Here is a 26,561-nt window from a genome sequence, read left to right as displayed (position 1 = left end):
TTTGCAGAGATAACCAGGAGCACTATCAAGTAAATGGAGGGCCAGGAGTTTACCATGCTAATTAACTCTTTTTACCACCTTCAATCCCAGCAATCTGATTTGGCCCCTCCTCACATCTTTTCCATTATATGGATTCTCTTCTGGTCATGTTACTTCTCCTACTCTAATTAGGGAAGGGAGAACAATGGATTGGAAACTTAGCAGTGGCCGGCTTGCCTGGTATTTGTGGTATCTTTCAGAGACCAAACACTCTGCCCACCAACCCACCAATGATGTCAGTGGAAGAAAAACAGGGATTTCTTCCAGTCCTTGCCTTCGCCTTTTAATTTGCTGATCAGGCTAGAGGAGAGTTTATAATCCCAATTTAACTTCCCTCGATTGGCCCTGGGCAACCGGCAGCCCATCGGGGTTCTACATGTGGCCCAGGAGACATTTCGTTCACTGTCGCCCACGCGCAGGGTTGCCAGACTCTGCTGGTTTCCGTCTGTGTCGTTTTCTTCCTATTGGTGTTACTAAAATGACACACGTGCAAAGCCAGGGCATGTGAAGTGAGGTGGGCGCTGATTGTGCACAGCATTGACTGTGAGAGCCGGGTGCTCCCTGTGCATCCAATCCAAGCGCTGCTACGGTGCAGCGGGCACCCCCGCAAATTCTAGGTACAGAAGCACAGTGAGCAAAACTGCCCTACCCCAGGAGGCCATCTTGGTTCTGACAATCTTGTGGGCCCCTGGGATGAAGAAGGGCCACTCATGCGGCCCACTCACTAGCCTAGGTTGCCCTCATGGCTATTGATGAAGCGTCTCCTCCCTTAACTACCTTAATTCTGCACAAGAGCCACCAGGATAAGAGAAAAGAATGAAACGAAGCATGTGAACAACGCACCAGTGTGACCCAGAGTCAATGCCGAGGTGCAATTTACCAGCTGAGGACCAGATCCCGTGCACGGAAAGCTATTTAATTCCTCCCAAGATCAGGCCCATAATGTATCTGTATCTTATCTCTTCTGATGGGTGCAGGCTACAGGCAGGATTTGAACCTGACCTGCTGGGTATGTCTGACCAGCAACTAGGAGGCAGGACCGCAACTCATGCCAAACATCCCTGAGCTAGCATTGATTGAATTCACTTGCTAAGGGCAGCCACGGCTCCCAGGCCAGCGACACAAGCGAGCTGCCCTTGTACAATCCAGACTGGAATGGCAGGCACAGACTCAGGCAGCTAGCCCAGGCCACATGGCTGCCCTGCTGTTTTCAGTGAGGGAATTGGGGGTGCCTCCCCAAACTGTCCCAAAGGCGATGGAAAGACACCCGAGTGACGGCTTGCAGAGATTCTCCGGTGGCTAAAGGGGTGGAAGTGAGCATGTTTGGAACTACAGCGGGGCCTGTTCTCAGGTAGTCCCTGGCCTGCCTGATGCCTGTCTGGTGCCTTCCACGACAGTGCCGTTCGCCAGATTGCAGTCACCCCGTTTCTCAGCCAGAGGTTTGCACAGAGAAAACTACAGCATAGCCCTCTAGCTCACAGCCATGATTAGGGCTGGGAACATACTGACGGGGACCACTCCTGTGCCTGCCAAACCCGGCTCTACACAATGGCGACAAGACCCTGTCTACTACGGTCTGGTATTCCTCCCCAACATCTTCCACCACGGCTACCGACAGGGCAGCTCCACCCCCAGCATCCACGAGTGGAGACCAGGGGCTGATGGTTGAAAAGCCGGCAGCTAACAGGCTGGCTCTGTGCAGGGTACCACGAGAGAGCAGCTGGGCAGGCCCAGAGCTGTTCATTCAGCGGGGGAGGAGCCTTCAGGTCACGCCCCCGCCCTTTCATCTGAGCTCTCAGATCCAGAAGAGGAAAGTTCCGCCTTTCTCCCGCCAACATCCAGTAAGAAAGGGTGGCAAGGCTCAATGGCATCTCTGCAGCTGCTGCCATGTGGAGCCGGCTCCCCGTGATGGTCCATTGCAATTCCGGGGACCATCGCTGGAGCATAGCTGCAAGGGAGGGCTGGGTGGCTGATGGAATTTGCAATGGTATTTGGAGCCTTCCCCTTCTAGGGCCTCTGTCTGAACCTGGTTCAGCTCTGTGCTACCCGTGTGAATTGATAATCTCATACTGGGTCCTTCTTAGAGGGCATCTAGACTGCTGCCCCAGGTGGCAATGCCAAGAGAGCCCAAGGACTAAATGGGATTGGAGATTCCACTTCCTTCTTGTTTCCCACTGGAGTAGCGTGGCGGGGAAGATCACTCTGCCACTCTTCTTATGGCTAACTAAAGGGCTTTGTTCTCCAAGGCTCCGGTGCTAGCGCCTTTCAGGAGAAAAGGCAGCAGCCCCTATGCCAGAGGGATGCAATTAACTGAGTACTAGTGTTTCATGAAAGGCAACAGGCTGATCAGAAAATCACAGATCGTCTGGGCAAGCTCATTGCCTTCGGGTGTGTTCTTGCACACTTTGCTGCCAGTACTAGCCAGAGAAACCCACCTGTGGACATCAAGAGCATGCCTGTTACATTCTGTCTCCCTCACACTCCTGGCTTCTCCGGGCTTACACTGCCAGCTTCTCCAGCCCCTAGGCTAGGACTCAGATCTGCGTGGTGAGAGCTACTTCCTGGGATGTGAACAAATGTCTTTGTTTCCCCCTTAGGATAGCCCTGCACCGCCTGCTTGATGCGTAGGATGGGAAGTCCGGTGGGTCAGTTTTGCAACACAACGACAGCATTCATCTCCACCAGCCATCTGTTAACTATTTCAGCACAAACGGGTTACAGCAGGAAAATCGGTCGTTCTGTCCTGCGTGTGCCACAGGCACCCCGCCGCCCAGACAAAGACAAGGATTTACTTCTTGAAACAGGGAATAAATTAACTCCAGAATGGGGCTACTTCAAGCCCGCCCACAGAGAACATGCTCAGCAAAATAAATGACTCTTTCTCCGCCGCTCACAAAGCATTGGCAACACCACCACGGTGTGAGAGTGGCAGTTTCCATGCATGCGCCCCATTCAAAGAGACACCAAATGGAAGCCCTTTCTCCTCCACTTCTGTTTGCAGCTGTACACCCTGGGGAAATGCCAGTGTACTTTGTATCACTTCACAGAAAAGAAAGGGACGTGTTCCCCAGCTTTTTGTTCGAGATCCTGGTTCTTGTGGATTACAAAGCCCTTGAACATGAATGCTCAGGCTTTCATTTCTGGGAGCTAAAGCTGATCTAAGATATGCAGTGCCAGCTACACGAATAGCATAGTTGGAGTCCACGTACTTTAGACTGAATTTCTGCAGCAACCCCGCTGCTGGAAGTCAATGGGAGAAACTCTCCTGTTGATATCCCTTACTCCTCACAACATGGTGGATTACCGGAGTCGATGGGGGATGCTGTCAGGGGTTGATTTAGCAGGCCTTTGCTAGACTCTCTAAATTGAACCCCGGGAGATCGATCTCCACAGCATCGATCTCCTGGTAAGTGGAGACAAGCCCTTAGCTTGTGGCAAGGGGAAATGCCCTTCTATTACACACTTGGTCTGAGGATCCCAAAAAGTGCTTTACAAACGTGGCTCAAACAAGTCTCGCAACACGTCTGCCATGTAAGCATTACTTTTACTGGTGGAAAAACTGAAGCAGAAATGCTAAATAATTAATTCATGGTCCTACCTTGACTGTGGATTTGTCACATCTAACACCCATGTTCAGTCTTTAACTTCTTGGCCATGTGCTAATGACCTCAAGCTTCATGAGCAAGCCCCGAATAGCTGGGGGTGGGGAGAACCATCTCTCCCAGGGCTGCTAGCAGTGGACAACCACTGAAATCACTGGGATATACCCACATGCAGAGATGGAATAACTGGGACCTGGGTGTGATGGGACATCATGTCATTGTGCTGTCTCACGGCTCAGTGCTGCCATATATCCGTGTGACGGGGTGATGCTAACCAGCCAGGACAGAGTGTGGTTTGCATCAGGACACATGGTCACGATGAGGCGATGCAGTCAAATGACCTTCCTCCCCGAGCACAAAGTCCACCAGTTGGTGCTGCCCCACCAGCGCTGTCAGAGCCTGGTTTTGCTGCCCTTTAACAGGATTGATTTGATGCTACAAGAATCTCCTCTTGTGGGCAAGCCATGGGAATGAATTTGTTTTCCCCTTTCTCCCTTACAACTTAATGAAAAAAACGTGGAGGCGAACGGCAGAAATTGGACAGCTGACAAAGCCATCCGGCTCAGCCTTCCCAACCCGGAAACCCCCCATATGCTCCACGCCTGCAGCGTCCCAGAGCTAAGAATAGCAGAGCTCCTCACCCCCACCTCCCATTTCTGGATTTTGTTATTCGGCTGGTTTTATCTACTGGCATGGCCAGGGCCACACACGCCCCGACTCCCATGTCTATGGTGGGCTGCCGGAGGCCCATTGCAGACCATGTGTGTTCCTCCACGCACTGCAAAACGTGGCTGCTCTGTGAAACAAGGCTGCGGAGCACGATGGTCTGTAACATCAGGGCAGCAGCCTCCAGGAGAGAGAAACTTCACAGAGCTCCTTCCAGCTTCCTTTCCATTCATCTGTTCAGGCTCTGCTAGCAGATCCTTGCAGGGGAGGCCGCCTTTTAGTAGTTGCCAGGCAACGGTACATCTGGATGCCTGGGTTCTCTTCCCAGCTCTGCAATTCACTCCTTGTAGGTCATGGCTCAGTGGCACCGACTCCTCCCTGCCAGTCCTGATCCTGTCCCCTGAAAGAGGCTGCTTTGCCCACCGTGAGCCAGGCAGTATCCGTGTGGCGAGGGCAGAGTGAGAGGTGGGAAGCTGGGGGAGGGAGAAGGAGACAAGGGGCAGTGGGCTGAGCCGACTGGGCGGGAAGGTGGGGTGGGGTGAGATCAGGCACGTCAGTGGGGTACCGGAGCCCAGCGCATCAGTGGGCTGGAGCTGACCTCCGCTCGCAGGCTGGAGAGGGGATGAAAGAAAAGTGACTTTACACCCCTGTGCCACCTCCCTGATTCCGGGCAGGGCTTGGAACTGCCTTGGGCTCAGCAAAGCCGGAGCAGCCTGAGGTACCGGCCTAACCTGCCTCTGGCCACGGGCAGCCACTGGGGCAGCTGGGAATAGCCAGAGGAGAGCAGCACTTGGACCACCTTCCCCCCAGCTGGGGAGAGAAGCACTGCTCCAGCTCTGGCCTACCCAGGGCTTTCTCCCTCTCTGGAAGCCCAGGGTCCCCTCATGGTGGCCGTGCAGCCCCTTACACTGACAGCGGCAAGGGGTAGCCAGGAGCTCAACTCACAGCCCCGTCAATGCGACTCCCAGGCCACGATGGCCGAGGGCTCCATGAGACAAAAGGGAAGGGCAGGTTGTCCTGGTTTCCTGCTGCAACCCTGAGGCCTAGAAGCAGGATTTGGCTTTTAAATGAAAGCTGAGAATCGGCCATAAGCCCACGACAGCAAGCACTGAGGCTTTGGGACCATCGCCTCGAGACTTGGCCAAACTGTGTCCACTGCTGTGCATGGTTCTGCTTTCTGCTCCCACCCCTGAAGCTGCACCCCTCCCCTCCGCCCCCGTCCCCATCCTCACTCTACAGCATCCGCGCCAGACGCCAGTGGCACTGGGGAGACTGGCTCACAGTGTCCCAGAACTTCTCTCCTCTGGAGGCAAACACAGGGCTCCCGAGAGACTCTGCTGGCTGGTCCAACCGAAGCTCAAAGGAAAAGCAAAATCTTGAGCACCGCTGGATGAGAACAGCCGACATTTCTAGATCACCCTGTAAAATGCACATCTGGGCCGTGGCTTCTATAATTCCAGGACCAGCTTCTCGAATAGTCCAAGAATAAGCTGAGCAAACACGAATCAAGAGCCCAAAGCTCTGAGGAACACCCCAAACTGACACTGCTCCCCAGGCTGCCCTCTCTGCGTGGCCCAAGTAGGAAACACCTTTCCTGACACACAAGCCTCCCAGCGCTGTTTCAGCTGGAAGCAGGGGTGAAAGTAACTTAACATTTCTTACAGGTCCTGTCCTATTGCCACCCGGGTCCCTGCCAGCTCTTTCAGTAGCTCCCTGCGGGCTTTTGCCGCAGCTCAGCCAGCTCTCCCCAGGGCTGCGCACCAGGGCGCCCCCACTAACTTTCATCTCTGGCTGGAACATCTGGGATGCAGAGGAGATGCCGCTCTGACTGAGAGGCTGGGCCCAAAGCGGGGACTGCGTGCTAACAAAGTACCCGCCATCCTGTTCAATGCAGGGCTAAGAAAGGATGAAAGGCAGGGCAGAGCGGAGGCAGAAATCTGGCTAACATCACAGCATGCAGTGTGAATGGGGCTATTTGCTGGTAAGCAGGTGTGTTCCACAGAGTCTCCTCGGATAGCAAGGCCAATGTTCCCTCCAATTGATTCCATCTGTGTGCAGAATAAATTTTGTTGTGTGCACCGATGCATGTGCAGGTGTGCACCACCTGTAGAAGCACATTCTGTGGGCACTCTACTAATCAGCTGGGCAGCAGTTGAATCTCTCCTGGGTGGCCGCTCAACTTACAGGGAACACTGCTGAGGGTCTGAGTCTGTCACCCTGACTCAGCCTGGTTCTGATCCTGGCTCTGTGAAAGCCAGTGGGAGCTTTGCCAGTGACTCCAGAAGGTGCCAGGTGAGCTGTAGAGAGAGTCGTACTTCCCTCTGGAATAAGGCAGCAGCATCTAGGCCTCGTGAGTGACCTACACCCAGCGTAGCACTGTCTCTTCCCAAGGCAACTGAGATCAGCCAGGGATTGTCCGAGCTCTTTTTCCTAACAGTGCAGCTCTGCAGGCCGGAGGAAGATTCTTCTGAATGCGAGGACCTAATCTCTGGACCGGCCTGCCTGTGAGCCTAGGCCAGCGGAGTCGACAGCCTCCCCGGACCCCAGGATATGGTGGAGGGGCAGCTCCAGGCTCCTGGAAGTGGTGGGGCTGAGGGAAGCCAGGCAAGCATGGTTCCCCCCTCCCCCTCTGCCCTTAGTGCTACCTGGAGCGCGCAGCCTGGCATCCCCCCTCTGCGCTTCAGCCATGATTTAAAGGACTTGGGGCTCCAGCTGCTGCCACAGCCATGGCAGGAGCCCCAGGCCCCTTTGAATTGCCGGGTCCCAGGGCAATGGTCCCCTTTTCCCCTCCCCCATTGGCAGGCCTGCCCTAGACAAGGCCTTTGTGTTAGAGCCATGGTGTCCAACCAGTTAATGGCTACTGCTATAGCGAACCAGCCACTCACAACCAGCCAAACAGCTGAGTAAACTCAGCTCTGACCATCTCCCCCTGTGTGTCTTTTCCAGTTTCTTTTTCTTTGCCCCTCTCTCTGCCCATTTTCCAGGCTGCTGGGTCTCACGGGCTTTCAGACCTAATTACAGTTGCCACTTTCTTCACATATCAAAAAATCCAGACATGAGGGCTTGTCAAATGGTGCCTGGACACACATGCCAAAAAACGGAGTGTCTGGGTGGCGATTTTAATCCTGATCCTGCCCTCCTGCACATCACAGACCCCACAACCCCACCTATTCACTTGTGTAGGAGACCCCTAACCTCTGGCTGAGTTACTGAAGTCTTCAAGTCCTGGTTTCAAGATTTCACATTACAGGCAGTCCCCGAGTTACGCGGATCCGACTTATGTCGGATCCGCAGTTACGAATGGGGCCCTCTCCCTGGTCTCCAGCAGACCAGGGAGAGGAAGCAAAGCAGCGGAGCACGCGGGCAGCGGACAGCCCAGACGCATCTGGGCTGTCCGCTGCCCGCGTGCTCCGCGGCTTTGCTCTGCTTTGCTCCCCGCCCCCCTGGTCTGCAGACCAGGGAGACGGGGAGCAAAGCAGAGCAAAGCCGCGGAGCCCGAGGGCAGCAGGACAGCCACGGCGCATCTGGGCTGTCCTGCTGCCCCCGTGCTCCGCGGCTTTGCTCCAGACGCCTGTGGTACAGCAGCTGGGGCGCTGCTGGTTGGTCCCGTAGCACCGCTCTGGGCGCTACTGGACCAACCCGGCAGCACCCCAGCTGCTCTGCCCCAGGCGTCCTGATTCAGCCACTGCTGGTCAGTTTCAGCAGCGGCTGAATCAGGACGCCTGGGGCAGAGCAGCTTGGGTGCTGCTGGGTTGGTCCAGTAGTGCCGAGGAGCGGCGGCGCTACTGGACCAACCCAGCAGCACCCCAGCTGCTCTGCCCCAGGCATCCCCAAGTCAGCCGCTGATGAAACTGACCAGTGGCTGACTACAGGAAGCCCCTGCCCCGGGCTTCCTGGAATCAGCCGCTGATCAGTTTCAGCAGCAGCTGAGTTGGGGATGCCTGGGGTTCTTAAGTTGAATCTGTATGTAAGTCAGAACTGGTGTCCAGATTCAGCCGCTGTTGAAACTGATCAGTTTCAGCAGCGGCTGAATCTGGACGCCAGTTCCGACTTACATACAGATTCAACTTAAGAACAAACCTACAGTCCCTATCTTGTACATAACCCGGGGACTGCCTGTACAGAGAATCCACCCTTTACATTAGTTTAAACCAGCAAGTGACCCAGGTGGCCCCATGCTGCTGAACAAGACGAATCTCACCCACCCCTGGGTCTGCACCAATCTGGCTTATGGGAAAAGTCCCTCCTGATCCCAAATCTGGTGATCAATTAGACCCTGAGCATGTGGGCAGTACTAGCCAGGCAGCTGGGAAAGAATTCTTTGTATTAATCAAGAGCCGAGCCCTCCCGCCTGCATAACGTCACAGTATCCAAACCGTGCAGCATCCCGGACTCTAAACCGCAGCACTCATGATCTAGGACACAGATCTTTTTCTGCTATAAATTCTGGGTCCTCCTTTTTCCAAGCTCATCTGATGAAGTGGGATTTGCCCACAAAAGCTCATGAAACTATATTTATTTTTATTGGTCTCTAGAGTGCATCTACACAGTAGGGCTCAACTCGAAATAAGCTATGCAAAATTAAGCTATGTCAATTGCGTAGCTTATTTCGAAATGGGGAGAGTCCACACAGCACTTATTTCAAAATAGAGCACTCTTCCTCCAACTTCCCTTACTCCTCGTACAATGAGGGTTACAGGAGTCGGAGTAAGAAGTCCTCCAGCTTGACAGTATTTCAACATTATTTCAAAATAACTGCCTGCTGTGTAGACTCGGACTAAATTATTTTGAAATAATGCTAGTTATTTCGAAATAATGTTGCTGTGTAGACGTACTCTAAAGCTATGTCTACACTGCAATGCTATTTCGGGATACCGGAGTATCCCAAAATAACTATCCCACGTTTTCAGAGCAAGCCCATTATTTTGGGCTCACTATTCTGACGTTCTTGTAAACCTCATTCCAAGAGGAGTAAGGATGTTTTGGAATAGCAGGTTATTTCAAAATTTGGCCCTGTGTAGATAGTGCCAAATTACAAAATAAGCTATTTCGAAATAAGATTGAAATAAGATACGCAATTTGCATAGCTCAAGTAGCATATCTTATTTTGAGCTACGGTGCAGTGTAGACCTCCCCTAAGGTGCCACAGGACTACTCGTTTTTAAAGTTACAGACTGACACGGCTACCCCTCTGAGATCTAGAGGATACAGTCCTTTGAGTTTCAAACTGCAGCACAACACCCTGTTGGGGAAAGTGTTATTGCTCCTAAAACCTGCACGTCAGGAAACTGAGCCCTACAGAAATACAGGCTGATGCTTTTGAAAGTGGACTCTGATCTTTGAGGCCTTAGTTTTAGGGTGCCCCTGCTTGGGGGACCTTGGGCCTGATTTGCAGAAGGGCTGAACTCGGGCCTTCCTTAGGATTTATGGGACCCTACGCAGTATTATTAAACCAGTACCCCAATGCCCCATGGCAGCCTGGAGTAGGGTTGCCAGGTGTCCGGTATTTTCGCCTCCTATCCGATAAAAAAATTCAGAAAATACTGGACACCTAACATGTCTGGTATTTTCTGATTTTTTTTCCCCGGCCAGGAGTATGGTTGCCAGATGGTTTCAACAAAAATACCGGACACACTTGACATTACATCACAATCGACATTACATCTTATTTAGAAAATACCGGACATTTATATTTTCTCAATTTGTTTCCCAAACAGAAAGCACAAATACTGGACTGTCCAGTTCAAAACCGGACACCTGGCAACCCTAGCCAGGAGGCTTCTTGGGTTCCTCAGGGGAGCTGTCTGGCCTGGAGCAGGGAGACAAGATGACGGACGGCCGCCAGCAGCCTGTTAGGACCAAAAAGCCTCAAAAGAATTTCTTAAAGGGGCTATGCTGGGGTTTTTTTATTTATTTATTTATTTTTTTTTTGCTTAACAACTCTCGGGGTCCTTTTTTTTTCCTCAACAACTTTGGTCTCCCCCTTTTTTTTCTCAACAGAACTTTTTCCCCGGTGATTTTTTTTGGGGGTGGGGGATGGAGTTGATATTTTTGGTTAAACCATCTAGCAACCCTAGGGGGAAGGTGATTGATGATTTTTTAGAGATGTGATTTTATCATCTTCAGTGACACATTAATGAAATAGTTTAAAATTTGTTTTAAAACTAAGGGCCTGTAGACAGTAAATTCAGAAGCTGACAGGGGTTGGCAAATGCCTGTGAAATGGCTTTATTACCACTTGACTGGCTCTTTCACAGGTTCACTGTTCTGTTAATAGCTCTGGCTGGCTTTTTCACTTTCCTGTTAACTAGATCAGTGTTTCTCAACCAGTGGTACAAGTATCCTTAGGGGTACTCAAGAGAAGTCTGGGGGGTACATCAGCACAACTTAAATGTAGAGAAAACTGAATTTTTGTTTTAAGTTTTACAGTGTTTTATTATTTTTGTACTTTTTACACCCAAAAATGTCATCGTCTGCCTGGCTACAATTAAGTTGTTTAAACAAATGTGTTGCAATGGTAGAAAAAAAAAATTGTGTGTCTAAAAACTGTAGGTACTGGGGTACTTATAATAATAATTATTTTTTAAAGGGGTACTTTATAAAAAAAGGTTGAGAAACACTGAACCTGATCCTCTCTGGAGAAAGCAGAGCCACAGAACAAGGATAGGGAGAGGTGGATGGGTGGACATTAAGACCCAGGGGTGCCCCAAATTTTCAGGTGCCCTACACAGCTGCATATTCTGTGTATGGGTAAGGATGGCTCTGGGCTGAGCACCTATAGTATGCAGAGACTTGGACTGGAGTTGTGGGTATTCTGCAACTCTGGGAGTCAGTCCCTAGGTGTTTCCAGTTGGATGTCCTAAAAAAAATAATAAATCAGACACATTCAAAAATGTGGACTCCTGCCTCCCAGCCCCTCCTCTAACCATTAAGACTCCACGGGGGTGCTGTCTAGATGCCTGAGCATGTGTCCAAGAACATGCCACCTCCTTCCTGCTTGGAACACTCAGTGCTGGCCATTAAAACAGTCTCCACTAGCAGAAAAGGAGCCATGTCGCCTCTTGCTGGAGAGGTGGCAGGATTGTGGTCCAACAGAAGCGAACGGGAGGTGGATCAGGCCCTGAACGAGGGCTTATTCAAAACCAGGATTTTTTTTAAAGAAGTTAAAAATAAGCATGTGAAAATACCAACCTCCTCATTTTCCCTCCCTGTGGACCCTGCGTCGGCACTTCTCAGAGCCTCCCTAGAGCACTTTCCATGTCAGTGCAAACATACCAGCTGCTGCGGAGCGAAGTTCATACTCGCTTGGAAAATGGTAACAACTTCATGCTGGCTCCTTGGGGCCTGACCCTGGGTCGACAGGATCATTCCAACTTATCCTCCAGGCATGTAGCAGCAACAGTCACGCCAAAGAGCATGGCTTCCTTCTGGGAATTGCTCTATTAATCAGATGTCCCCACAGAGCCATCTATGCCCCTCTTCCAACTCACCCAGCTGGGAGGCATCAGTGAGTAATGCAAGCGCTTTCCTGCCTAATAGCAAATCCTATCCCCTGTTCCTTCTATCTCCTGCTGGCTTGGGACCAAAAGACCAAGGCTGGATCTTGAATGAAGATCCCCCACAGGCAGCCCCTTGCTTGCTGAATTAGTTCTTTCCATTGATGGTTTTTTAAGTCCCCATTTTTAAAAAAAAATGGCTCATGGGATGTAATTGCTCAAAGGCAGATTTTTGTTCTTGCTTTGAGAGGGATTTTGGGACTTTCCAAAGCTTTGCAGCCACCCAATTCCAACACCTTTCCCGCAAGTGGGAACACGCCCAGCAGATCAGAGAGAGACAAAAACGTGCAGTCTCGGCAGAAAGGAAAAAAAAAAGTCCTTCATCTGCATGAGAAGCCAGGAGTAGCTCTGTCAGCATTTCTCCATCTTGGCTGCTGTGCACACAGGACCCTCTCACAGGCCCATTTCGCACAGGCAGCTCGGAGAGGTACTTCGCTTTGTAAACACTTCTCGGCCTTGTTTACACTGGCGCACGGCCCACGAGGCAGAGTCATTCGGAACGGAGCCGATCTTTCCCTGAGAGATGACCGTACGAGGGGGAAGATCAGAACCTCATCTCCTCAAAGATGAAAGGACGTGGATTTCTCCTCCCCCACCCCTTCGCCGCCAACTTTATTTTCATGGGAATTTGGTGAAGTGCGCCTGGAAGGGAAAGATCTTTGACAGGGCTGCAAACCTCCTGCCACCACCTCTGCAAACTGCACCCACACATTTCCTCCAGAGCCCCTCAATGCTGGGCTGCTGTTCCGGGTCTGAGCCAGTGTTCCCTGGAAGCTATGCATTTGTGCGGCCATTCGGGAGAGATTCAAATGCCGCCCATTCCTTCTAATGCTGGATCCCTCACAGCTCTACCCTGCAGTCCTCACCTGCAACCAGCCCTGCTATTCCAGGCTTGAACCATGCCCTGGGGCATTACAAACTGTGGACGTCTTGGTGAGGTGAAAAATATCCACCAGGGACCAAACTGAGGACAAACAAAACTTCATTCACCTGTGAGCTGAAGGAGCTAGGAAAGGCTGGTGCAGGGAAATCCCAGTTACTGGCTAATGTGGTTTTTTATGTTTGTGCAGTTGGAGGATAAAACAGCCCCAAAGAACTGGAACCCACATTTCCCAGATGAGATGCACTGTCGCTCTTTAGAAATGGAGCTTCCCTGTGCTCTGGGATGAGCCAGCCTTGCTCACCTTCAGCTCTCCTCAGAGAAGAAAGTGTTGAAGAGGCTGGATTGAGTTCTGCAGGGCCATCCATCCCCTACACAGAAAATCTGGGGCACTCCTGGGTCTTAATTCCACCCTCCCGCCTCTTCCTGTCCCTGTCCTGTGACTCTGCAGTCTCTCGAGAGGATCTCGTTAACTTAAAAGTGACACAGCCTGCCAGAGCTAAGAGCAGAACATCGAAGCTGTGAAAGGGTCCGTCAAACGGTCATGAAGCCTTTTAGCAGGCATTTGCCAGCCCCCGATCTAGATTGTCAGTTTCTGAATGTCCTGTGCCTGCAGGATCTTAGTTTACAATTTGCTTTAAAATATTTCATTAATGTGTTGCTGATGTTCATAAAAATCACATCTCTAAAAAAATCAGCCCCCCAGCTACCTTCAGGCATAGGGGCACCAGTGTTAACTGTACTGTGTAGGGCCCCATTATTCCTAAGGACCGGCCTGGAGTTATGGGGCATGGGCTCCTGCCTTCTGGGGGGGGGGGCTACTATTTGCCCACAAGTCTTTTGCCATCATTGGAGCCTGCCTGCTGAGGTCCCCTGGCTCTGCCATTGTTCTCCTCCCCAGCCCCAAAAACTCTGCGACACGGGAAACAACATAAATAGTTCCATGTTTCTGTAATAACCCCCCGGCCATCCTCCCCCTCCACGTTCCTCCAGGGCAACAGGTGAATCCTGTTTTCACCTGGGTACCCAAATAGTTCTAGTATCGCCCCCTTATTGTCCACAACAGTTGAACTGTCTGCTCCTGCCTTAGCGAAACAGCACCAAGTCACCCGAGAGCAGCAATACCAGGCTATGTTTCTTCCCTTTCTTCTGCAGAACAAGATGATCCGCAGCAAAGCAAACCAAAGAACACAGATAACAACCAGAACGTCCTCTGATCGACCCCAGTTCACCAAGTATTCTTCCTCCAGAAAAAACGAGAGAAATCCCTTTCTCCATCAAAACCATCCCCTTCCCCCTATAGACACACACACACAAACAAACCAGAAAACAACTAGCGACAAGAATCTAAACCAAGGCACTGCAGTGACAGAGCCAGCTCGCCCAGGTAAAATGCTGAGCCCCCATTCTCTCTGGAGTAAGACAGACACACGACATTGATGCTGGTCAGCTAGAAGCTTACTTTGCAGAAGCAAAAGCTGCCACAGCAGGAGTTTTGCTACTTGCTCCATTTCTTCAGCCGCTGCGTGTTTCTCTCTCTCTCTCTCTCTTCTGAAAAACAAGTCGGAGTTGTTTTTTTTTACCCCAAAACACTATGACCTCATCAACGTACAGTCGGAGTGCCAGAGCCAGCAGCTCAAGTTCTTGCAGAATTACTCCACCTACAACTTCTAACATCCACCTCCCTTCTGTACTGCCCCCCGCAAACACACTCTCCTCCCCATCCCTTCCTAAAAGGCTTCCTGCTCAATTTCTCCAAAACACTAGCTCTCTCTCTTGCCCCCTTGGATCCTGCCGCTCTGCTCCCGGACTTTGATGTCGGAGTCTTATCAGCTGACATTGGCGGGTCCCACACATCAACACACTCCAAAAACCAGCCCCCTCCCCCACTTCCCTTCTGGGTCTGGAACTCATTTTCCCTGGGCTTTTACTGGATCCAGCTGTTCCTCCCTTTCTGTGAAATTCATCCAGCTGTTTGCCAGGAGCGGGACTTTATTTATTTATTTGTTCATTCAGCCCTTTGTGGGGTTTTTTTAAAATCTGTGTTTCCTTAGATGGTTTTTACTTTAAAAACAAGTCTCCAGGGAAGACTTAGGCCAGGGGTGGAGAACCTTGTTTGGGTTGGGGGGCTGCCGACCCACAGAAAAAATCAGTTGGAGGCCACACGCAAGTAAGAAGTGAAAAAACCCCAACTCTCACTGATGTGGCCCCTTGACTGAGAAGCAGAAAGACACTCCCCATATTCCCCTCCCACACCAGAGCCTGGGGAGGGGGGGCCAGGCTAGTAGATTTTGTGTGCTCTGGGGAGGGAAGCCCTGAGCCTCAGGGTCTGGATCCAGGCAAGCGGGGGGTAGAATTTGGCTTCCCACCCTGACTTAGGAAATAGTGTTGACTTGCACTCAGGGAAGGGGAGGCAAAACAGACTAGATTCTAACTATCACCTAAAATGTCTCCAAACAAACATCATCCCTCTCTGGTCTTTGATGCAGCTTCTCTAGTGCACAGAGACAGGAACGATGCGACCAGCATCGAATCTCTACATTTAAGCTCCATGTAGAAGAGCAGAACATGACTGATTGATTTCTATTCAGGGAAAAACCAGACACCTTGTATAGCAGATCCTGGAGAGTCCACTATACTGCTCTTTGGTTCCTTGGTCCACTCGTGAGCTTTTAGAAACAAGACTAATGAAATGTTGGTAGGGACACCTGGATCTGTTGTTACTGAGGGCTATGACAGAACTATGAAATTGGGCAGTGACGGAAAAGCAGAGTTCTTGGTGACCGTGTTCCTGAGAAAGATTGTTAAATTTGGATGGGTCTATGCATATTGTACTGACGTCACAATAAGTGTGATTTCATACCAGCACAGCGTTGTTTGTGGACACGTATGTCCATTCAAGCCTGGCTCAGGGCAGTTTTGCTTGTGTCAGTAAATGCACACTATAACCAATATAATCAGTTCTAAACGTATATGAAAGCCCACACAGGAAAGCTGCAGCACTAACTCGATTCCAGTTAAACCCACACCGTTTTTGTGCGGAGAGAGTCAATTGAGAGAAATAACTCAGAACTATCAGTGGATAATTCCCTCTTGGCCTAAAAAGAAAATCTGGCCAGCTAGTATCTCTAGCATCCAAGACCCACCTGTAGAAAGCAGAGGAGTCTTCCCCATAGTCATAGATTTTTTTTTTCCAAATCAAACACATATTTTCAAATCTAATGTTAAAATTCCTCAGCAAGGTTTCCATTCTCCAGGAGCAACTGCTATTCTGCACAACGTCAAGTCCTTAGAGACAAGAAAAGATGCCTAAGAGCCAATAGAGTCAAAGATGCAGCAGGTATCGGAAACAGAACACAAGAGCTCCTGATCTTGGACAGATCTGTTATCTCTCTAAGGAGGAAAAATCAATGAAAACAGTAGGAAGTAACAGGAAGGCCTAGGTCTGAAATCTGTAAATACTCCATTGTGAGCAGAGATGAAGCAAACCTTGCTTCACCTCTACTGTATATCTCAGCAGGTTCTATGTCTTTTCAGCTCACAACAGGGAACTCCTGCTGCTACCAGACCGCACTGAAGAAAGTGTGAAAGAGCGAGAACAATTCATAAGAACATAAGGGCCACACTGGCGCAGAGCAAGAGTCCATCTAGCCCAGGATCCCGTCTTCTGACAGTAGCCAATGCCAGGGGCCCCAGGGGAATGAACAAACCAGGCAATCATCCAGTGACCCACCACCTGATGCCCATTCCTGGCTTCTAACAAACAGAGGCTAGGGACACCATTCCTGCCCATCCTGGCTAACAGCCATTGATGGACCTACCCTGCATGAATTTATCTAGTTCTTTTTTGAACCCTGTTATAGTCTGGTACTTCACAACATCCTCTGGCAAGGAGTTCCACAGGTTGACTGTGTGTTGCATTAAGTCGTACTTCCTTTTGTTCCGCTTCACTTCATTTGGTGACCCCCTCACCCTGTCAAAGATCTTCCACTTACAGGTGGATTTCACCAAAATCCCATGAAAATAAAGGTGGAGGCGAGGTGACAGGGGAGGAGAAATCCAGTTCTATAAAGATGAAAGGAAGATGACTATCAAACTCAAACCAGAAAACAAAACAAAAACCAACCCAGCCCTTGCCATAACGTTAGAAGAATGTCTGTCTGTTCAATACCTGTCCCAGATTGAGTCTTTCACAGGCAATTTATTTCCAGTGGGAAAATCCCAATCCAAAACTGGCAAATAATAACATTTAGTGGGTAACATCTTGAGTCAGGACTCCTGGGTTCTCTTTCTGGGCCTGTATGTTGACCTGGACACCCACACTACCCACTGAGGTCAGTAGTAGATGCTTGGAATCATTGCAAACCAAGTCATTGCTCCCTGTGCCCTTGGCTAGCTACTTTTGTGGCTCTACTGTGTCAACACTTCCCCTCTTCAAAGGCCTTGGAAGCTTAAAAGCTTAACTGCTTAGAAAACTCCTTGAGGTCCTTAGAGGGAAGCTGAACCAACAACCTGATTCCAAACCTTCCCAAACTGCAGAGAAGTTAATCCATGCCCATGCCTTTGCCTCTGTATCTATAAAGGGATCAACAACACACCAACAAAACATCTCTGTTGCCTCCCATTCTTTAGCTCTAATCCAATTTTTGATCTCTCTCTAGAACTAAGGCTGTGGGGAAATGTACTACAACAATGGGACAGCGATGGTTCTTGTAAAGTGCCTGTAACGTTACACAGCAAAATAATCTGCTTTGCCATTCCCCATGCCAGGGAGGTCACAGACAGCAGCAGAAGAGCTGTGACAGGAAAGGAATTTTTGGTTTGGTGGCAAATCCAAATTGGGAAAAAATAATAATTTTGGGTTCCACTGAAAAATTTTTGGTGACTCAGACAGAAATTTCATTCTGACTCGAATGAAAAGTTTTGATTTGATTTTTACCCCTTTTAAACATTTTTTAAAAATAAAATTCAAGGAGATGTTGTCAGTGGGAATTAGGCTCCTAAATCCCTTAGGGGCTTTTGAAAATATTACCATGCACAAGACCAACGTTTTGCACCTAGATTTGGCTCCATGCCTAGTGCTAATGCCAGAGGGGTAGAGCAACTGGATGGGACCTGCTCTCACCGCATGTAGTATGAGCAACCTAACAGGAGGATGAAAAGTGCTTCGATGTTATTTTAGCCCTTGGGCCCAATTCTCAGCAGGTGGGAGCTGGCGCTGATCCCTTAGAATTTGGCTCTGTGCTTTTGTACTTCAGAGAGTCGTCAAACTGCCTCCGAGAATTTAAGAGTGGATTGTAGCAGGCTCCAGGATTCCATGCCCTGATTTAAACATTCCGTTGAAAGCACGTAATTCTCTATGGATTTCCACTGGACTCCTGTGCACCAGTCCAATGGGCATCTCCTACCCAACTAGACCTTTGCCTGCAAAGAGCAGGGCATGTAAGAGCTGCCCACTCCTACCTCTCTCCTAGCCCAACTGTGTGATCTCTTGAACTTTCCCAGCAATTCCCTTGGATCTGACCAGCAGGGAATGACTCTCTCAGGCACAGTTTCAATTTTCTCCATAGAGAAGTGCAGTCCCTGAAGACTTGTCTCCCATCAGAGTCCTTCTGAGCACCCTCCTGTCCTGCCCTCCCCACCTCCTGTCCCTGTCCCTGTCAGAAGCTCCTGGCTTTCCATTCTGGCTACATATGGAGCTTCCAAGGGCATCAGGCAGCGAAAGGCATCTCTGACCCCTTTGCCAGGCTGCACTGGATACAGCAATTAGTTTCCCAGTGTTACTGTTTGGTAACTTGTCACGCAGCCTGAGAGGGGATGGAAATCTTTAGCAGCTGGCAGCCTGCTCCGCTTTGTAGACAAACACACTGTTCGTCGGCCATTAGCACCACCCTTTCCATGGGAGATTCAGACCGTGCTGTGTGACGAACGGCTGCTGAGGGAGCCTACAAAATGGCCGACATGACATTTAGGTGGCAATGCATTATGTGTGAAAACACCTGGATTCCCTAAAACTACACGTTTGAATCCTACCAGAGCGACCACATCCCTTTGTTCTTCCAAGGGAAGCAAGGACTGAACCCTAGAAAGTGACAAGTGGGTGGATCTGTCCAATGAGCCCTTCAAACCAAAGGAGATTGAAGGTCTCCAGAACATACCTACCAGAGAACGCATGTGCTTCTGATCAGTATTCCCCCTGCCACAATACCATGCCCTGTCCTGTTGCGAGATGGCAGCTTTCCCCCAGCCTAGAAGTGTCTGCATGGGTAGTGAAGCTGTGTTTATCTAGCCGGGTCCATGCTTCAGGAAGAAAAGTGCGTGATAAATGGAACATTTTATCACACAGCCCTAAACACCAGAATGTACTGCGTGCTCTCTGACAAGTGTGAGTTGAGGGGCGGCCAGACTGGATCAGACCCGTGGGTCCATCTAGCCCAGTATCCTACCTCTAATCATGACCAGTATCGGTACTTCAGAGAAGGGGCAAGAAACTCCAGTGATTATTATTAAATCATCTGTCCATAAATAACGTTTATTTTTAACCCACGCGGACTCAGCCCAGTGAAACGAGCAAAGAAAAGTTCCAAATCCCATGGGACAGGCCAGCTTGGCTACAAGACCCACCCATGGAAATTTGACCTGAATGTGAACTGAACCACTCTGCGTGGCTATGGAAGTGTGGGTAACTTTGGGGGCTATTTTTTGTTTCTTGTGGTTGTTTTCCTACCTCTCTGCTCTTCCCAGGTTGTACGAGTCTCATTCCCTACCCAACCCAGGGAACACTTTGGCACAAGCCCAAGGGGAGTGAGAGACATGTAGAGATATTCAGAGGAGCACCGGAGCCAGACATTTGGAGCTTTGCCAACTCCAGAAATGAGCTGATGAGGCTTTTTGGAGAGGCACGCCAAAGCGTCAGGAACATCATGAGGGAACCGTGTGGAGGAAGCACGGTCTAGTGGGTAAAGCACAGGACAAAGAATCTGTCTATAGAATCTTGTCATATATACTGTATGCCAGACCCTGAAATCATTTCACAGCCCCTCCCTCCCTCCGTGCCGCCATTTCCCCAGGCAGGGGATCAACTGCCTGCCTAGTTCAGTAATTGTCGCAAAGTGCTTTGAGATTCTCGGGCAGGAGGGGCTAGAGGAATGCAACGTGATGAGCCGCACTTCTGCCTGTAGCCCTGCCTCACCCCTCCCCAGCAGGATGCTTCCTGCTGGTATTGATCACCACGACTGCCTAGACCACACTGAGCTCCTCCAGCCGGGACGCGGGCCTGTCATCTTTTCTGAGGAGAGGGGGAGAAGGAGCTTTTCCTGTGGCATCCTGTTGCCTCCATCAGCCAGAGGAGCTGGAGGAAACAGTTCTGAACCAACAGGCCCTCTGCCCACAGAGCAGTGCCTGCAAAACCTTTGCCGCAGGGGCAGAAAGCCCAGTGCTACTGCTGCCCTTATGCATCTTGCAAGCTTGGGACCAGCTCCACCCTGCTCCGCTCTTTCCCGCCTCCAGCAGATCCATCTGGGCCTTTCAGGCATTGACTGCAAGTGCCTCTTCCCTCCCCCTGCCCCCCGCTGCCCTTCTGGCAGTGCAGAAGTTGCTGGCTGCGCCTTGCATGACTTCTGCGGATCGCTGTGGTTGCTGCTGTTATGAATCGGCTATTTCCTGACTGAAACGAGCCAAAATCCAGGCAGAAGCCACTGAGGTCTGCAAAGGAAAACAGCTAAGCTGGCGAGAAGAGGAGCAGCCGCTCTGGGGCTCAGGCTGACGGGGAGAGGGAGGCCAAGGCGTTTCTATAACTTCCCTCTCCAAGTGAGTGTGGCTCGCAGGCCCTTGCCATGTTGCCTGTCCCTCCTGTACCCTGAAGTCCCCTCGCCGGGCTGGCTGGCCTTCACGGTGAAGCAGGGGAAGCCTCGGGGCCAGGGCCACTTGGGTTAGCCACTCCGTGGTTGTTACCCAGGAAGGCCCTGGAGGCGAGGTAGCTGCCACAGCTGCTCTCTCTGCCTCTTGTCAGGCTGGGCATGGAGGAGTGAGCTTGGGACCTGAAGCTAGAACCTCCATGGAAACCAGCTCGGCCAGCTTTTAAATCCCAGGTTCTCCTAATGCTGCCCTTCTAGCAGGATTTGGGATATCGATCTGCAACACAAGCAGCACCACTCATTTGCTGCAACAGCCCCTTCCTGCTGCCTGCTCGGAGCACTGCGATGGCCAGCGAAAAGCAACGGCGCCCAGGGAACAACACTCTGCTTCAGCCACCAGCCAGCTCCCAGCCTCTGGCCAGCCGGTGGCTCCAGAGCTGGCCAAGGCATGTTACAGGTTACCATGACGAGGCTCTGCGTGCAGGCGGGAGAGCTGGGTCTAGTTTAGGATCCAGCGCAGCTGCAGGTCCTCTTGGAGAGCTGATGAATCGGCCCACTCTGCCCTACTCGCTGAGCCTGTCGTCGAGAGAAACAAGTTTGTTCGAATCCATGGGCGATAATGCTGCCCACTTCGTATTTATGATGTCCCTCGGCAGTGAGAACGCATGGCACTATCGGAAGGTATGGGCAGGCCAGGGACGCAAAACCTTCAGGTGGCCCTTCAGGCTCCAAAGCTTTACACTGTTTTGGTTCTGAGCCCAGTTTCGTGAAAACCAAAAAATCTCCATTTGTAAATTGCACTTGCATGATAGAGATTGCACAACAGTGCTTGTGTGAGACGAGTTGGAAAATACTATTTATTTTATCTTTTTACAGTGTAAATATCTGTAATAAGTAATAATACACAGTCAGCACTAATCACTTTGTATTCTGAGTTGTAACTGAACTCAATATATTGGAAAATGTAGGAAAACATCCAAAAATATTTATAATAAATCAAAATTGGCACTTTCTTTTTGTGTAACAGAGCAATTAAAACGGCAATGAATCACAACTATTTTTTAATCTCATGACTGATTTTTTAATTGTTTAACAGCCCTACTTTGCAACTTACACTATGTTTTATTAGTGCCAAAGCAATTCTCAAGAGTGCTGATGTGACCAAGTGTCATAACCCAGCTGTTGATTTAAAGAGACACTGCACATACCTATTTGCTGGCTGAGAAAGCCACCCAGTTTAGGAACAAGCAGCTTTCACAGGCGTAAGAAGGTGCATAGGTATTAACAAGGCACGGCAGGAGTATTTCCCTGTGGATAGAAAGACACAAAATAACATTACATGAGTCATTCACAAAGCACATGTCCGCGATCCACAAGCAAATGTGGATCAGTCTGTTCTCATGTGGGATTGAATGACATCTCATCATGATCAGCTCTCAGCGATCAAAAGCAAGGGAAAGATTCCCAGTGGCCCTGGGGATTTCCAGACCTGGGGTAGCAAGAAGCCCTGCAGATGGGAAATGCGGCATTTTGACAGGTGCACTGGCCACAGGTCAGGGCAGGAGAGACATCCGCAGAGCAGTGCCTGGGAAGCCTGTGGGTCAAGATTCAGGTGCATGGATGCAATTCTTGGTAGCAGGAATTGCTCGAATCACTCGTGGTACCCCTCCAGTGTGATCAATCTGCCACAGTCATGGGGATTTACTTGACAGCCCCATATTTGTCCCTCCCACACCTCAAGTCCCCATGCCGGGCTGGCAGATCTTCACGGCTAAGCAGCGAGTCACTTTTGGGTTGGCCACTCCCTTTTCTCAGGACAATTTGAATGCCCAACTCCCTTTAGTGCTCTCTATGGCTGATGGATGAGAACAATGTAACACAATCCCACCTCAAGTCCCCAGTGGGTACATGTTTCCCACAAGGTTTCATTTGCATGCAAAGCTTTTCCCATTAAAACAAATCTTCCTTCTGCAACGAATCCCGGCAGCGAGACTGGAATTATGCAACATGCACTTGGTACGGTCAACTAAGAGGACAAAACTGGAATCTGTCCGCAATGACAGGTTCGTCAAAGGAAGCCTATCATTATCCCAGTAACCTAACGAGCAGTGGCATCTCAGGGACTCCATGTTACAATGTTTCTTCTGTACTCAAATTACAGTGCTAACCCCCCCGAGGTGCCCTCTCTGAAGAGGCCGATCAAAATGAAAAGTTCAGGGTTCTGCATATTCCTGTTTCACTGCTGAACCCGAATGATGATCGGCCAAGGCAGGTGTGCAGAGTCTCCAACCTGAGCCGGCTGCTATGAGCCCAAGTGTAACGGGCACAGCTCAGCCTCCCTGTGTGTTTACACGCACAGTAAAATCGTGGCAAATGATTAGCTGGGGATTTAATCTATGAATCCCCCGTCACGTGCCAGTGACAAACCGGTCACGGGTGGAGAGAAGAGAGCAAGCAAGCCCTGGATGCAGTCAGTGAGGGACCTCAGCAAGAGGACAGTTGGCTCAGTGGTTGGGGTACCAACCAGCACAGGAGACCTGGGTTTAAGTCCCCAGTCCAGCTCAGATTTTGGACAAATCACTTAGGGTCGGATCCACAAAGATATTTAGGAAAGCCACAGATGTAGGTGCCTGATTCACTGGACTAGAACCCCTCCCATTCAATCTAGTTAAATGTCCTCACATTCATCTTTGGCCGGGAAACCTCCTGGGGACTGCTATAGCTTCAGTCACTTTAAGGCCTTGGGACGGCATTATATATAAACACCCTTTTTCTCTGGGCAGCCTTCAGACTGGGATTCCTGGAATTCATTTCAAAACCATTGGTAGGGGCCAGCTAGAAAAACAGAAGAATTGCCCAAGAAATCAGCAGAGATTTTTCCAGACCTGACTTTGAATATTATGTTTCCAAAATAAAAATGCATTTTTGGTGTCTTTTCATAACATAAAATCCTCCTCCAAAGCAGGACTCAGACAGACAGCGAATGAGCAGAGACTGTGGAAGGACGGATTGATCTGTGGGCTTGAAAATCAACAAATGGGGCAGATCCACTCCTGGTGTAAATCAGCGTGGCTCTGTAGACTTCACTGGAGCTATGTCAATTTACACCACAAATTATGGAATCATTTAAAACTTTCACAGTAGCGATTGATAAGGCTTGCTAGATCACTGAATCCTACTGCTAAGGGCCCCTGGTACGTAATTGGTAAATAATACAAATATATAATGCTTATACAGTGTGTTTATCCACAAACTACACAGCACTTTACAAAAGCAGGAAGTCTCCTTACCCCATTTTACGTATGGGGAAACTGAGACACAGAGCCAGGCATAACTTGCCCAAGGTCACCCAGCAAACCAGTGGCAGAGCCAGGAATTGAATCCAGGGCCCTGTAAGATCCAATCCAGAACTCAATCATTCTTCTGACAAGCCTCGATTCATGCTTTTAATTATAAACGGAAGGGAAAGCAGTACAAGGAACCCAGCATGGGACTTAGGGGCCACCCAGGGTGGGTGTAGGAGCCCTTTGAGACTTACTATCCAGTGTGCCCATCATGGAACAGGCATCACCAAAAAGAGATCTCTTTTGCCCACCCTGCACAGCCACAGCGTAACCTCGGTGTCCCCTCTGCAGCTTAGCCAATTCCCTTTCTAGCAAATTCTCGCTGCTCAGAACTCAGCCATGAGAGCGGGGAACTAAAACCACCCGCCACCAACTCTTGGGCCTGAGGCCACCAGGGTTTGCAATCAGAGCCTTCCAGCTGCCCCGTTTGCCAGCGCTGAGCCCGTTGGCCAGTGTTCCCTGTAAGCTGAGCGCTTGGGAGGGCACCCTAGAATTTATAAATTCAGATGCTGCCCAGACGATTAGCAGAGCAGCCACAGCTGGCAGCAGGTGTCTCTACTAATGGTGCACCTCTGCACATGCCTTAATGCACATAAAATTGATTCCACCCATGGATGGAAAAAGTTAGAGAGAACATTGCTGTTGGCATAGAAATAGGAACCAACCCAACCCCTCCTTTCACTGGGTTCTATACAGGAGTAAGCTTATTTGCAAGAGATTTCCATCCCAATTCTGCAAACTCAAGAAGTTTGGAAAGTTCAGAGGAATGGCCAAGCCTCTAGACTCTTGGCCAAACGGCTAACCTTTTTAGAAGTTCGCCTATCACTCCTTACCCCACCACACAGTGCAGGCTGACCTAGGGTGACATGAGAGAGGTGCTGGGCACAGTGAATAAGTAATTGTGAGCCAAGATATCCAGTGATTAACGTCCCTTTTTCAGTCTGTTCACAGCCAGGTGAGGACTTCCCCCTTTCCCCGTTTGTGAGGGGTCCTCAGATATTCAACAGATGGAGGATAGATCCATCAATGGCTATTAGCCAGGAATGGTGTCCCTAGCTTCTGTCAGAAGCTGGGAATGGGCAACGGGATGAATCACTGGATGATTCCCTGTTCTGTTCACTCCCTCTGGGGCACCTGGCATTGGCCACTGTGGGCAGACACTGGGCTAGGTGGACCTTCGGTCTGACCCAGGGTGGTCGTTCTCATGTTCTGTTTTTATCTTCAGTGCAGCCACACGTCAGCCCATGGGCTGCACATGGTTATTCACTGCAAGCACGCAATTTTCAGGCTATGTGATTGGTCACCAAAGTCACCTGTTATTGCTTCTGCTCTCTGATTGGATGACTGGAGCTTTTATAAGCTGAAGAAAGGCCGGAATAAATCAGTGGAGTTTTAATTCCCTTGGGGAAGGGGAACTTGAAGGAGAAGGAGCAGAAAATAAACAAGCATTTGAGAAGCGAGAGCACCGGTCTGGGACTCAGAAGATCTGAGTCAAATTCCTGGCTTTGCCAGCGATTGCTTGTGTGGCTCGGAGTAAATCACTTAGACTCTCTGGGCTGGGTTTTTAAAGGTATTTGCAGTAATGAGCTGGGGGTAGGGGATGAAAAAACAAGACACAGTTGAATCAGAGTCAGAGCCAGGAACAGAATCGAGTGCTCCTGGATCTCAGCCCTGTACCTTATCCCCTGCCTCTTGCTGTTTCTGTCTGATCAGAGAGGTTGGAACCAAGACCTTGCTTCTGGTAACTGCATCCACGCAGGGGGGACCTTAGCACTCCCATTGACTCCCCTGGAGTGCTATGGGACTCCACATGGCCCCCCAGGGCTCTGCCAGTGCATGCACCAATGCATTTGTGGGATCAGGCCTCACCCAGCTAGGCAGGGGAAAGCACCGCACGCAGCGCTGCCCGATATACAAAGGGAGCTGCCTGCAAAAATAAAGGTAAATGTTTTCTCTGTCATTTTTTTCCTCCCCAGCAATCTCAGGGCTCAGGCATTACTTGGGATTATGGTAGGTAAAATGTGTCCAGAGAGGAATGTGAATCTCAGGCTGATGGACCCCCCCCCAAAGTTCTTTGACTCTCCCTGATGCCATAGTGAGTTCCGACGTGAGTTCCCCCACCGGCTCAAAGAGCCAGACCAGCACTCAAGTGTGAAGGGAAGACACGGGTGTTTAACTGACATGGGCATCATGGCCCCTCAGGTTACTCTGGCTCCAGGCACACGTGGAGATGTGAGATGACGGCGGGGAGGGAATTGGAGGAATCAGTTCTCAGGCACAGACTGGGGCAAGAGGAAACCTGCAGCAGGGTACCCAAGCAGCCACTTCTCTCACCCACGTGCCCTCAGAGCAGCCGTGTCCCTGCAGAGCACTGACTACGACATTCAAAGGCAAACTGCATGGAATTCAGCGTCTCCGGCTCACAGGAGGGCTGCCTGGCCCCCAGCAGGAGCTGCACTTCTCTGGAGTCTCGCTATTTCAAACTTACGCTTAGACCATGAAGCCTCCCCCTTCAGAATGTATTTGGTGCTTGTCCAACTTTGCAGATCGCAGACCGCACGAAGCGACGGGAGGAAATGACAACGGAATCAAATCAGCCCGTTTGTTTGTCTGAGGAG

The 26,561-nt window shown here is 50.3% G+C and overlaps 1 protein-coding gene across 1 annotated transcript in view; it reads right to left on the bottom strand.

Annotated features, from left to right (window-relative positions):
- MXRA8 (matrix remodeling associated 8) overlaps positions 1–14,580 on the bottom strand; it is a 52,601-nt gene extending 38,021 nt beyond the window's left edge. Inside the window, exon 1 of the mRNA XM_025186675.3 lies at positions 14,206–14,580. Within this exon, the coding sequence (XP_025042460.3) occupies positions 14,206–14,254 (49 nt within the window). The 5' untranslated portion in view covers positions 14,255–14,580. The remainder of the gene's footprint in view (positions 1–14,205) is intronic.
- Between the last annotated feature and the right edge of the window lie 11,981 nt (positions 14,581–26,561).

This window comes from Pelodiscus sinensis, chromosome 24, assembly GCF_052426305.1.
Source record: "Pelodiscus sinensis isolate ZL-2025 chromosome 24, ASM5242630v1, whole genome shotgun sequence".
Taxonomy (NCBI): domain Eukaryota; kingdom Metazoa; phylum Chordata; order Testudines; family Trionychidae; genus Pelodiscus; species Pelodiscus sinensis.
Note: the sequence above shows the minus strand (reverse complement) of the source record. Positions and strands in the feature narration are given on the sequence as shown.